General features: G+C 52.5%; 3 protein-coding genes across 3 annotated transcripts; 1 reads left to right on the plus strand and 2 right to left on the minus strand.

Annotated features, from left to right (window-relative positions):
- Window positions 1–552: 552 nt before the first annotated feature.
- Window positions 553–5,120, plus strand: GUITHDRAFT_160985 (hypothetical protein; the record flags this gene model as incomplete). The annotated part of the gene is made up of 6 exons (XM_005840161.1): window positions 553–1,415; window positions 1,513–2,014; window positions 2,073–2,219; window positions 2,442–2,704; window positions 2,938–4,178; window positions 4,762–5,120. The coding sequence occupies 6 exons, from the start codon at window positions 553–555 to the stop codon at window positions 4,902–4,904; spliced, it is 3,159 nt and encodes a 1,052-aa protein (XP_005840218.1). The 3' UTR covers window positions 4,905–5,120.
- An 892-nt stretch (window positions 5,121–6,012) lies between these two features.
- GUITHDRAFT_132989 (hypothetical protein) lies at window positions 6,013–7,935 on the minus strand (the record flags this gene model as incomplete). The annotated part of the gene is made up of 6 exons (XM_005840162.1): window positions 6,013–6,174; window positions 6,223–6,292; window positions 6,491–6,534; window positions 6,582–6,675; window positions 6,718–7,021; window positions 7,101–7,935. 6 exons carry the CDS (start codon window positions 7,933–7,935, stop codon window positions 6,013–6,015), a joined length of 1,509 nt encoding a protein of 502 aa, XP_005840219.1.
- A 1,929-nt stretch (window positions 7,936–9,864) lies between these two features.
- On the minus strand, window positions 9,865–10,104 carry GUITHDRAFT_100947 (hypothetical protein; the record flags this gene model as incomplete). Its single annotated transcript, XM_005840163.1, has 1 exon — window positions 9,865–10,104. The coding sequence occupies one exon, from the start codon at window positions 10,102–10,104 to the stop codon at window positions 9,865–9,867; it is 240 nt and encodes a 79-aa protein (XP_005840220.1).
- Between the last annotated feature and the right edge of the window lie 3,477 nt (window positions 10,105–13,581).

The raw sequence follows: 13,581 nt of genomic DNA on the forward strand, positions 1-13,581 counted from the left end.
CCTGATTCTTGTAGGCGACGAAAACCGTGTTCATCATCTGCTGTTGATAGGACGGAATCATCGGCAACAAGGGTGTAAATCAGTGGTCATAAGTTCGGAAATATTTCATCAATATAATGATACTTTCAAGTTTAGGAATCAATATTTGAGAATTGTGTTGTGAATATTGTGATCGTAACACCCCAGAGAAAGAATTTCTCCGAAGTGGCGCCCAGGAATAGAAAAGTCAGCCGTTACGGAGACCCCTGCCACGACGTTTCAAAATAACGTTTTGTAACCATCTGCGCTGGTTCTTCACAATAACGACACGGAAACGATCTGTAACGTCCATACAGCAGCATTTCCAAAATAACAAGTGGAATTTGAAATCCTTGCAGTTTGATCTCAGTTACCCTCCAGCCAAGAGAGGACCTCCAACCAGCGTCCAACATCTCCATCTGCGACATCCAGTTCTCACAGACGTCCTCCCACTCGTTCTCCGCCGACCAATCGTTCCCGTACCGTCTCTGGTCGAACATCGAGGTCACAAGTGCTGAGTGGGTCAAGCAGGAGATGACAGGTTCCGGCTGCATGCTGTTCACTCTCTCAGAGGCGATGAGATCTAGCAACAAGACGGTCCTTTCTTTCCTCCTCCGCAACCCCTCCCATGCGTCTCAGTGCTCGCAGCTTGCGAGCATCCAAGTCAACCAAGAGCAGCAGGAGCGTATGAACGGCCCTTGTCTCCTCCATGCAGCCCGCGTGCCTGGCCTAACAAGCTTTTCTGCTTCCTCAAGCTCGGATGTCATCGGGGCGATCGCGACAGTCACCATTGACATGGTACCCAACTTTGTCATTGCAAACTCAACAACCATCACTCTCTCCGGGATCTTCGACGGGTTCTCCTCCTCCAACAACTCGCTGGAGATGGTGGAGACAGTCGGAAACATACGCGTCGACTTCCAGGAGATTTACAGCAGGCTGGTGCTGACGTGTACAGACGTCGTCATGGCCAGGACCCAGCTCAGGATCACCTTCAAAATGCGCAACAAGTGGCAAGCGGACGCGTTTGGAGCCAGACTGAAAGTTATCATTGAGAACCTGCCCCTCCAAACTCAGCAGGACCTGGAGCTGTCGATCAACGGGCAGACAGTCCAGCTGCGGTCGGTGTCATCTACTTCAGCTGAGCTCTATGCTGGAGGGGTGCCGGTAAACCTCTACGTCTCGAACATCCGGTTGCCGCAGCATGACGGCCTGACCGGCAATTATCAGATCACAGCCACAAGGGGGAACTTGACTATCAGTGAAAGCTCCGCGATAGCTGGCTCGCTGATGGAGCCCTCGTTCGTCAGACTCCCAGCTGGTTTCCTATCTCCGGATCTTCCTCGTTACACCGAGCTGGATGGATACCCTGTCGAGATCTCCTCCTCCCCTAGTCAGTTAGGAGCATGCGATCCGCAGCGGCTTGCCCAAGGTTACCTCTCCCCCTACAACTGCGTCTTCCTCCCCGACCCGTCGAGCCTCCCTGCGCAGCAGGTACGGAGGGAAGGAGTACACCAAGCTTGACACCATTGACCTCACCATTCCCCGCGTGCGGTCAAGACGTTTCAGCGGATTCAGCGGCACCTTCCAGCTGCTAACCCTCGTGAGTAGCTACGAGATGATCGAGATGAACATGCAGGTCAACGGAGTCCACCTGCTCCCCGGCACGATGTCCAACGTTGTCTTCAGTCTCCCCTCCTTCATCTCCCCTGTGCCCAGCTCCCTGCTCGTCAGCTTCAACTCCAGCAACCCTCTGGTCCCTGACTCTGAGGTCCGCATCGAGTTCTACAGCACCCCAGCAAACCTCGAGCAGGCGAGCATCGGCTTCTTCGACGGGCCCTTTGACAACCTTATCATCGCCGGCACCTCGATCTCGGTCGGAGGTAACAAGATCCTCAAGCTCAAGCCACAAGGCGTTAGGGGCCTCGACCAGCCGTTCACTGCCGCCATGAGACTGGACGGCCTGACGTTCCTACAGACTACACCAATGCTCCCCGTAAGTCCTGACGACCTGTTTGACCTTTTTCCGTGGTCTTATAGCTGGGCTTCTGCAGGAATTTGTCGTGCAGACCATCTCGAGTCATGACAACCAGCTGATCGACCAGAGCGACTTCACCAGCCCCAGCAGTGACTCTCATCAGTTTGCGCTGGCGCTGGTCAATGGGATCCTGGTGGCCTTTGACGCTTCAAGTCCCGATAAGGTAAGAAAGGGAGGACGAGAGAAGAGAATGTGAGGGGAGCAGGGGAGCAGGGGAGAGGAGAAGGAGAGGAAGGCAAATGGAGAGAAGAGGGAAAGTGAAGACAAGGAGAGGAGGAGAGGAGGAGAGGAGGAGAGGAGGACAACGGGTTTGTCAAAACCTGCCGGATTTCACCAGCAACATAGAGTTCCCGAATGCCTTGCACGGTGACTTGGATGTCTGCAGGCTGTACAGGTTGCCAACATCAGCCAGCTGGAGGTTGCGCAGCAGATCTCAGCGGTCGATGCCTCCTTCTCTTCCGTCTTGTTCATCGACAGCATATCCCTGGTCTCTCTGGACCTCAACTCCCATGAGATTACCTCCGTGCTCCTCAAGAGCGGTGCTTCTCTCGTCAACGAGCTCGTCTCCATGCGCTGGGATGTCGAGCGCGAGAGACTGGTGGGGATAGCGATCATGGACGACGGCTCCTACTACTGCGCGATTGACAGGTGAGCAGCAAATGCCCAGTTGTGTTTTAAGAATGTTTGACTTTTGTTTCTCCTCCTCTTCCTCCTCCTCCTCCCATTCACCTATCTTTCTCTCCTTCTCCACTTTTTCGCCATTCACGAATCTTCCCTCCTCCTGTCTTTCCCTTTTTGTTCTGCTCCTCTTGCTGTTCTCTCGCTCGCTCCCTTCTCCTCCTCCTTCCTTTCAATCTCCTCTTGCTCTCTCCTTCCAACAGGTTTTCCGGAAACGTCACACGGCTCGCTGTCATTCCCAGCTGCGGTTCGATCGAATGCTCTCTCCAGCGAGGACTTTCAGCCTTCAGTCCGACCCTGGGGCTCTACTTCAGCGCCTCTTTCCTCGCCCTCCTCACACTTGACTCAACGACGGGACAGATTCTCTCCCATGCCAGCTGGCAGCCCGACGTGTCAAAGTTCGACGGTTTCTTCTCCCTGCAGTTTGCGGGTAACAGCAGCCTCAAGTCCAGCGGCGACGATGGTCTGCTGGGGCTCAGCACGCTAGGAGGGACGGAAGTCGCGCTCTTCAGCCTGAACTCGTACAGCGGGAGGGCAACCAAGGTTCTCAAGGTCATGGAGGCGGAGCAGGAGGCAGACCTGGTGGGAGGACCCTCGTGCTTGAGCGACAACAAGCTTTACCTCCTCCTCTACAGCACCCGCCTTGTCCTCATTGACCTGACCGATGGCGCCGTCTCCTTCCTCGCCCCCTTCAACCTTCAGGGCCTGGGGATACCCCAGCCTCAGACAAGCTGGCACTGGCTTGAACTCGTGCCGTTCCAGGTAGCCCGCAAGGTGGACATGTTCGACGACGTTCAGTTCTCAGTGTGGGACGACAACATCACCGTGCTGGGGCTGCCGGAGAGCCTACCCATCAGCCCAGGATCCTTTGTTCGCGGGGTGTATTTCTCCCTCACCCTGCTGGGCTCGGGGGTGCGAGTGAACGACAGCATGCAAATCACGCGCGTTGGAGACTGTCAGTCAGTGCTGCCCGGAGGTGGTCCCTTCCTCATCAGAACTCCAGAGCTCCACACCCAAGACTTCGCCCTTGACTTCACCGACGAGCAGCAAGCCCAGCTCTGCATCCTCAGTGGCAGCCTGCTCGACAGGACCCTCCGGGTCGTCCCCTGGGCACCGGAGAGGGGGCTCAGCTTCCCGCTGTCGCAGGCTGTGGTGGAGCTGCCCGTCGCTCCTCTCCCGCTCGGCGCTCCCGTGCTCGCTACCATGCGCGGCTTGCTCTCAACAGGTGACCAGCTGAAGATGGTGGTGGACGACGGGACAGCCCAGCCTGTCGATCGGTGCAAGTATTCTCAGATGGTGCCCGGCACGGAGGTGCTGGAGGTGCAAACGGGGGGGTTCTCCCTCACCCAGCGATACTCGCGAGGATCGACGTCGATCTCCACCTTCCAGCTGCTCCTGACGGACAACTCTACCAGCACAATGACCTTCTGCTACCGCCGGAGAGGTGAAAGATTTGCTCCTCCTCGTTTCCTCCTCTTTCTCCTCCTGCTCTCCTCGTCCTCCCCTCCTCCTCAGTCCCAGTCGTCCTCCTTATTCCTTCATTGCCATCAACTGTTCAATGTCCTCGTTACCCTACTCCAAGCCCTCCTGCTCCCCGTCTTCCTTCTCCAGCCACCACTGCCAAGCCTCCCTTTCTTCCCTTCTTCTCTCCCAGCTCCTCTCTTTCTTCCCTTCTTCTCTCCCAGCTCCTCTCTTTCTTCCCTTCTTCTCTCCCAGCTCCTCTCTTTCTTCCCTTCTTGTCTCCCAGCTCCTCTCTTTCTTCCCTTCTTGTCTCCCAGCTCCTCTCTTTCTTCCCTTCTTGTCTCCCAGCTCCTCTCTTTCTTCCCTTCTTGTCTCCCAGCTCCTCTCTTTCTTCCCTTCTTGTCTCCCAGCTCCTCTCTTTCTTCCCTTCTTGTCTCCCAGCTCCTCTCTTTCTTCCCTCCTTGTCTCCCAGCTCCTCTCTTTCTTCCCTTCTTGTCTCCCAGCTCCTCTCTTTCTTCCCTTCTTGTCTCCCAGCTCCTCTCTGGCTGACTCACCCGCCTGCACAGGTCTCCTCTCTTTCCTACCTGTTCCTTACAGGCTGGCGGAGCAGCAGCCTTCTCGTTCCCTCAAGTTCTCTGTACCTCTCTCCACTCTTACCACCTGCAGCTCCTCGTCCAGCTGCCCTACTCTTGTTACTGTCACTGTGTAGCGTCGTAGGTTTAGTCTCGCTTGTCGTCTCCTTGCCCGTACAGTGCCGCAGCTCAAGCCATGGCCTGAGGACGAGGGCAACGGCGGCATGGTGAGAGTCAGTGGCGGGCCCGGCAGCGTCAGGCGAGTCACGGACTCTCACGGATGGCTGATCTCGGAAGTTGGATAAGAGGATTTTGTTTTCTCGAGTGCAACCATAAACCCGCAGCTGATGATGAGAGAGGACGAGGCCAGCAGCCTCGTGCTGAGCAGCCTCCGGGAACCGTGGTCCCAAGAAAATGCAGAGTCAGAGAACTCCACACAACAATAGTATGTTGCGATGATTGCTAGAGAGACAGAGTCAGAGACAGTCAGAGACAGAGACAGAGACAGTCAGAGACAGAGAAAGAGCAAGCAGTGTGTTTATGAGAGAGTCAGAGTCAGAGTCAGAGACAGAGACAGAGAGAAGGAGGGAGGGAGGGAGGGAGGAGGGAGGGAGGGAGGGAGGGAGGGAGGGAGGGAGACACAGAAAGAGTCAGAGCTGCAAGGAAGCGAAGGGACGAGGGAGTTTGCGGCTGCCCCTCGGTTATGCGACTTCCCGCCAGGAGGAGAAGGAGTCAAGTTTGTTATGGCAGCATCACTTTCAACATGGCATGGCTTGGAGGTCTGCGAGCGAAGCTGGAGGAAGAGGAGAATGTCAGGGTTCATGGTCAAAAGCAACTGCTTCCTGCCGTCGAGTCAGACAAGATTCAATCAACGTGAAAGCCATGCATATGTCCCTTCTCCGGACCTTGGGAAAAGCTCCACTGCTGGCATACAGCAGGTCCGAGGTTACAGCTGCAAGCAGGATACAGCAGTGGACGAAGGCTCCGCTCTAATTCCTCTCTCCTCTTCCTTCCTCCAGCTCCTCGCCTCTCTCGCTCGCCCACTACCTTGATGGTCTCAAGTGCTCAGTGTGCTACATAAATGCGACTTTCCACCTTTTTCAAGTGAAATGAATTCAGAATGAATGAATGAAAGGCAAGAAAAGTCTTCACACTGTCCTTCTTCTCGTTCACAATCTACTTCTCATTTGGTCTTGTTCTTTGTTATCGTACCTCTTTTGATATTCTCAAAGCGATGTCTAGCCTTCATATCATTCTCAGACTCTCCAGCTGCCTTTTAGTCTCCATCACTGACTGCAAATTTGCTGGAGACCAGACGCTTTTCCCGCTTTTTGAGAACGAGAGAAAGATCTCATCGCCCATTCCCTCCTCTTCCTCCCCCCCCGCCTCGCGTTCGTCAGGATCAGCCTGTGTATGTAAGAGATCACAAACAGCTGGTCGCAGGCAGCAGCATACCTTGAGGAAGATGTATCCCCTCCCAACCGTTTCTATTCGCATCTTCTTCAGGTGCTCTTCCCATTCTAATCTGAAGTGAACGTCACAATTTTAATCTTCACTCGCGTAGCCTCTGCCCATTCCCTTCCCGTTTCTCCTCCTGCTTCTGCTCCTGCTCCTGCTGCTCCTGCTCCTGCTTGTCCTCTTAATTCTTCTTCTCCGTCGCATTTTGATTCATATTACTCTTGCTCCTAAGTTCTTTGTCTCTTTGTAAGTTTTGCCTGCTCACCTTTCAACTTTGTTTCCAGCTCGGGCTTCGCTGTATGTGGCAGGCTAGTGAAATCCTCAATAAGTCGCTCAGGTTCATCCTTCTCTCTCACCGTGTACATATTCTCCTCCTTGTCTACATGTACTAAGCACCTCCATCTTCGTCTTCCACGGCTTTCGCTAAGGGGAGACGATTCGATCAGCCACCTGCTCGTCTTTTAGTGGATGTCTACCGCACTCGACCATCACCTGCTCATCCTCTCCGGAAGGAGATGAGCACAAAAGATCTCCGTTACAATCGCTACTCTCCCTCCAGCAGCCAGGTGTCGGCTTGCCCCGGTAATGATCCTTTTGAGGACTGCTTCTCCATCTTCTCCTCCTGCAACAAGAATCAACCGCATCTGTTTGACTCTCGTGTTCTCATTCCGACCATCAGCAAAGACGTCATATCGCTTGACCCGTTTCTTGAGATCAGACGGAACAGGAACGAAGGGAGGATTCGACAAGATGACGTCAAACCTCCTCTGCGACACCACAACTTCACTTTCAGAGCCTGCATCATGATTGGTGAGACCAGACGAATCATTCCTCACATCAGTCACATTACAATTCTTTTGAGCATCTTCACTTACCCATCTCATGTCCCATCTCGTCATGAAAGTCATAGAGATCGCCCTGCACGACCTTCACACTTGACGTAACTCCGTTGATCATCGCATTGAACCTCGCAAACCGAACGGCCCGTTCGTTGATGTCAACACACGTCACCTGCTTGCCGTACAGTTTCGCTGCTGCAATCCCTTGGATCCCACTCCCGCAGCACAGATCGAGCACTGCCTCCTCTTCCTTGCGAGGAGCATGATGAACTAGACCGAGGGAGTCGGGCCCGATGTACATGACAGGCTCTTCTTCCAGCGCGGCAGAGCATGGAGGCATGAGATCTGTCACCATCAGCAGTCCCATGCTCTCATCTGAGCTCTCCCCTCGTAGCAGAGCAGAGGGGTCGATGGGAAAAATCTGTACATGAGGTACTAACAGTCCTGGGATGGCGGGAGAGGGGCCGACGAGCGACAACCTCGTCATGGCGGAGAGAACTTGATCGCCAAGAAGCTCTTGCACCTGCTCCACTGGAAGAGAGAGGCCAAGGAGGAGCATACGGATGACGACGTCTAGCTCGTCTCGTGGCGATGTCTGCATGCCAAGCAGATGTGCATGTCGGTGGTCGAACCTCCGCCGCACGTAAAAAGGCCCCGCTGTTTTTGCTCCAGCAAGCCCGAACCTCTGTTGCACCTTTGCTGCTGTGTATCCGATACTTGTCAAGAAGTTTTGCAGGACTAGAGCGTCTCTTACTGAATTGTTCTCTTCCTTCCTCTCAATATTTGATGAGAAGTCTCGAAGAACTTCGTTGATCCCCGTGGAAGTCACAAACTTCCCGTCCCACTGCGCCCAATCCGGTCTCAGTGACATGGCTATGCGGAAGTGAAGGAGCGCTCTTTGGCGATAGCTTGGATCTCTCTGTGTGAGCAAGGAGGAGATTCTAGCTGCGTGAAAGTGACTCGCCGCGTCTTCAGGATCGTTTCTCAAAATGTTGGCAATCTGATTTAATGCTTCTTCATACCTTCCCTCCTCTTCCATCGCCAGAGCCTTCACGACTCCTCCATCATCATGCAGGCTTCTTTCAGGAGGCTCACGGAGAGTTGCGAAAATGAGGTTTCGCGTCCCACGTCTCGTCCTCCTTCTGGTCCTACCATCCCGACCTAGGAAGCATATGGCGGGCAAGCAGGAAGATCTTTGAGAACAAGAAAGAGTTGAAGTGGAAGACAGATGCTGATGCGAAGATGGAGAGAAGGAAAATATGGGAGATGTCATTGTCATCGTCATTATCATCGCCATCCTTCTCATCCGCGTTACCGATCGCATTTGCATGATGGTACCTGGATCAGGTTTAAACCTAAACCCTTCAGATAAGCGTTTTAGGGCAATGATGAAAGTTGTGCCCGGTACTAATTTCCGAAGTTCAAGTTAGGGGCCCGGGCCGCAGTAGTATACTGGGACAATGGGCCAACCTCCCAAGGTTGGGAACCCCCTTTAGACGGGTTTAGGGTTTAGTAAGGGCCAACCTCCAAGGTTGGGAACCCCTTTAGAAGATGAGCGAAGAGCAATAGCCTACGGTTCTTAGCTATGAAATTCTCGACTAAGAGTCTAATAAACTCAAATAATAATAATAATAATAGGGTTTAGGGTTTAGGAGGCCGCCGGAGTAACAGACAGAGGCCGCCGGAGCAACAGTGACAGGCCGCCGGAGTAGTAACAGACATGCTCAGTCCTCCCCTGCAGTTTGAGGGGATCCCTGCGAGCCTAGGGTGCTGAACAGCAGATCTTTCTGTGCAGAAACGGTTGTTTGATCATGTGGTATCTATCCAAAGAGGAAAGGAAACAGATTGCTCGTGTCCGAGTTTCCCAGTTCCTAAACAAGGACACGACACCTTCAGCACCTTCGCGGGTTTAGGGTTTAGGGTTTAGGAGGCCGGGCCTGTCAGGAGACCTCCTTCATCTCCATGAGAGTCTCCTGGGCATCTCCTCGATGTATGTGCGACAAGAAGACAAATTGAAAATGAAGTTGATGGAGCTGGGACTCATAGTAAACTCAGTCGATAGAGACTTACAGACCTGAGATAGCACGAGCAGACGACATCTCAGTCACCATCTCCTTCCTTCGGAATGACGAAGCCATCGCACTCTGCGGCAAGGCAGCAGAGAGTACAGCATCGACGGGCGAGTTTTCAGAGCAACTGAAGTCAGCATCGCGCACGACCGTGACCGATCGTTCAAGCTCCGAGCCAAGCGAGGATATCGATTTCAGCTGGCTTTGCAATCTCTCGCCGCCGCAGAGGTACAACCGCTTGCGGGCATGCTAGTGCAGGGAGCTGGGCAGAGAGGTCGCAAGGGGCCGAGACGTTTGCAGTCGAGCTGACAGCCGACACCTTCGTGCCAAGGGGCAAGCTGGCCAAGCAGAGGAAGGTACTGTGAGACAGGGATCAGGCTCAACGCGGCAGCTTCAGAGTCACTGAGTGCTGATCAAGTCGACGTCAAGCATGAGCACGAGCACCTCAACAACAAAAATCAAGCGAGTAGCGTTGGAGCTAGCAAGAAGGATAGGCGTCAAGCACACGCCGCGCTGAGCGCGACGCCTGATGGAAGACATCCCCTTCTACTTGGAAGGAGTACTACAAGTGAAGCTCGACAAGTATCAGTTGGTGATCATCCAACGGCGCTTCTGATTCATGACTGTCATCATCCACGCTGGTATCTGTGCTATCCTGTCCTCCTCTTCTTGGAATCGATGAATCTGGACAACCTTCGTACGAATTTCTCATCAATGCTTCGGTCAGGGCGTCAGTGAACACCAAAAGCTTTCACGCGGCCACGGCGCTGTGATCGGAATTCTTTTGGTGGCATTCCAATACGGAAAATCTTGTATGCATCCACTTCAATGAACCCAAGTATCCGGTACAGAACATTCTGAATCTCCAGCCTGCCATGAGTTCCAACCTTTTCTTCCAGTCCCAGTCCACTCTGTCTAAGGTGATTGTGCACATCGATCACAGATGCTCCGTTGAAATATGACTTGATCATGGCCGTTCTTGGCGTTGGTCACACGTCTTTTTCTTGCCTGTTCCTGGCCGCTGACCCTTCCTTCGATACCGAATTTTCAAATGGGGATCGGTTTCTTCTGTTTGCAATCTGTTCGAACTGTTTGCAATCTGTTCGCATTGAAAGCGTGTATAAGGGGTCGGATACAATTCCATTGTTCGAATTCAACAGGCGGGCTGGCCGAGTCGTAATCGCTGCCCCATAAACTCCTTATTGGACCGTGTGGATGCAGAGTTCTCATGAACAACACACCCATGAACCGTCCGCCTGAAGCCATTCATGTACAGTGAATGGTTTGACATTTGCTGGCAAAGAATTGTTCGTCCAGAGCAAACAACATTCAGTTTTGTCACAATCTCCGAAAAAATACTTCCACGGAAACAGAAATTTCCAGCAATCGAGTGGAGTTTTCTCGTCAAGGATCTGCAGAGCTGGTCACAGTGTACTTGACAGTCGTTGATCTTCCGCAACACCAGTCGGTGATAACTGCCAAACGAGGACATTTTCTCCAAAATTGCAATTGATGGTCGTAGGCAAAGAGGAATCATTTTCATCATTTGATTCCCCTTGCATAGGGACAGGGTCATGATGAGACACCACTACCGTGATCATTAGAGCCAGCGTCATCGGACGCGGCGACATCGCGGGCAGCGGAAACATTGGTAGAATTTTGCAAATTTGGCATTTCCCCAGGCAACAATGTGGATCGTAAGGTACTCTCCAAGACGCTAATTTTCATTCTTTCACCAGGCAAGTATGGCAATCAACCATCCATCTACCATTCCCACAATTCGCTATCACCTCAAGTTCCGGTTATCGCGACGCAGCTCTTTGCAGGCCTGAAACCGTGACGGCCAAACATTTTACTTTTCACAGTTATCTCCTGTCCTATCTCGCCGTGACAACGGGTTGGTCGTTTGCAACGCGAAGTTCAGCGTTGGAAAGTTCTTCCTCCCCTCTTCCTTCCCCTGCCATTTTCCCCCGGGCCCGCCTTTATGCTGCCTTTAATGCCCTTCCGAACAAGGGGGCTGTATGAGTCGGAGGGCTCGAAAAAGGGACTCCCCGGGGAGTCCGGGACTCCCAGGGGAGGCCTTTGTCGATTAAAGGAACTTAAACTCGGCCCTCATTCCTTCGGCGGCGGCCACAGCGACATCGGTAGGTCCTGCGCGGAGTTAAGTGAAGGTTAGTACTGTCCTCGTACTGATTTTAACTTAACTTTGAGTAAACTGTCACAGGCCGGCTAGCCGAGTTGATTTAGGTTTGTTGAGCTTGGAGAGACCACAGGTTTGTGCTGAGAGCCATGCAGTGAGGAGGCGGAGGGGAAGACAAGAGACAGAGAAACAGGAACGAGATCAGAGACACCAAGAGACCGCAGAGGAGGGGAAGACAAGAGATAACACAAGCAGAGAGACAAAAGAAAGAACCTCGGGAGCAGAACACGCTGAGCCGGCTCTTGTTCACAAGTCCAGGCGAGGATGGAGGGTATGTCAGATATTCTTGATGGAGGAGACCAAATTTCTCCGTGCATAGTCCTCACTGTCAGTCTTTCCTCGAGGAAGAGTGGTGCAGGTCTGTCTGTGAGCACAAAACAATGGAACGGCTACGTTGCGCTACCTGCGATAGAAGGAGTTTGCAGTTGTATGTCCCTTGATCCTTGGACGAAGGACGTTCAACTCATGTATGACATGAAGAGAGTTTCTAGCACACTGCTGATCGCTTCTGACCATTATAATCAACAAGAGATATCCTTCTTGTTTTTTCTCAATGCGGTTGATGAAGTTCGAAATGTGTTCGGGAGAACATCGTATCATGCAGTGACGGTACACCCAAGTGCAAGAGATGTCTCAAAGGGAGTTGTTGAGGTACCTTTTCTGCACGCACAACAACCCTTAAGGACTTGCTTGCAGTTTTCTCCTGGAGGCAAGAAGTTTCGAAGCAAGCATATGGTTGATAGTATTGTAAGTGACATCGATACCTCGTGAGAGTTCGCCGACCAACAACTTCTGACGACCAGTTGCAGATGCTTTACTATTTCGGTAAAACCAATTCAGAAGTCATCGCAAAGGTGATTGAGCTCCGTAGGTCAGCATGACAAATGTTTGATACTCCTCCTTTTGAAGGGTCTTTCAAAGAATCGTGCAGCAGTAGCCGGGATGATTACATGCGTTGAATCTAGGTAAAAGTTGCTGCTACGTTGTTCATATAAGAGCTGTAAGAGCATGTACAGTACATCTGATGGAGCAGCCCTCAGTGAGAATTACAATGGACCTGAACGAGCCGACAGTGCTCTCCAAGCAATGGTCATCCGATCAATCACGTCGTTCGGATTTCAAGACTTTTTATCAGCTTCAGACTTTTATGAAGTGGAATCTGGATGCAAGCTCTTCCCTGAATACATGTCTTTCAGAACCACCTTCAGCACCAATAGTATCGTTAGCAGCACCAAATCCATCAGCAGCACAAGCAGCGGCATGACAAGCAGAACCACAACAACAAGCAGGTCCTCAAGCAGCTCCTCAAGCAGCATCACAAGCAGCAGCAGCAGCAGCATCGCAGGCATCAACAGCATCGCAGGCAGCAGCATCGCAGGCAGCAGCATCGCAGGCAGCAGCAGCAGCAGCACTTCGGTTTCTTGTCCTGCATTTTCCTTGTCCAATCAAGCTGAAAGCGTCAGCTCGATGAAGGCAGAAGACCAACCCTTGCCTACAAGACCTCTTAGTCAAAATAGCAGACCAGGTTCTGCCAACTCGATCACAACCACTCGCTCGGAACTTGAAGAGATTCAAAGGGATGGATCACAGTCTCAATGTACAGCTAGTGAGCTATCGCAGCCTACAGATACAGCTAGTGAGCTATCGCAGGCTACAGGTACAGCTAGTGAGCTATCACAGCCTACAGGTACAGCTATTGAAGCTTCTATCGTACTGAAACCAGTTGCTGCAACCTACACAACTACAAGCTGTGATACGCTCCCCACTCCAAAATTCAGCTCTCGAAAAAACGCACGTAAAATAATCCGAGCACGGCGAACAAGCAACTTGAAGTCATTGAATCAAAACGGTAAATCAGAAATACATAGTGGCTTAAAACCAAGTTCAAGATTGTCTGAAGCATCGAGCAGCGCCTTGTCGGGCTTCGGGCAGACGAGCAGCACCTTGTCGGGCTTCGGGGGCAGCACCGGGCCAGCATTCGGTGGAGCAGCTGGGCTCGGATCAGGAGGCAGCCAGGCGTCGTCGAGCGCTGGAGCGAGCTCGAGCTCGAGCGCGGCATCGAGCAGCGGGTCAGAGTTTGGGGATGGAAAGAATTGTGGCATTGAGGACACACGGATCTGCAAGTATGAAGCCACTAAAGGGCCTGACGGTACAGGTACTGCCTCTGCAGTAGTAGTAGGGATGTATCTTTCGATTACGCACATGGCTGTGTACTCGGGGAGCTCTTTTGAAGAACTCAGAGTCGGGG

Source organism: Guillardia theta (assembly GCF_000315625.1).
Source record: "Guillardia theta CCMP2712 unplaced genomic scaffold GUITHscaffold_6, whole genome shotgun sequence".
In the NCBI taxonomy this organism is placed as follows: domain Eukaryota; class Cryptophyceae; order Pyrenomonadales; family Geminigeraceae; genus Guillardia; species Guillardia theta.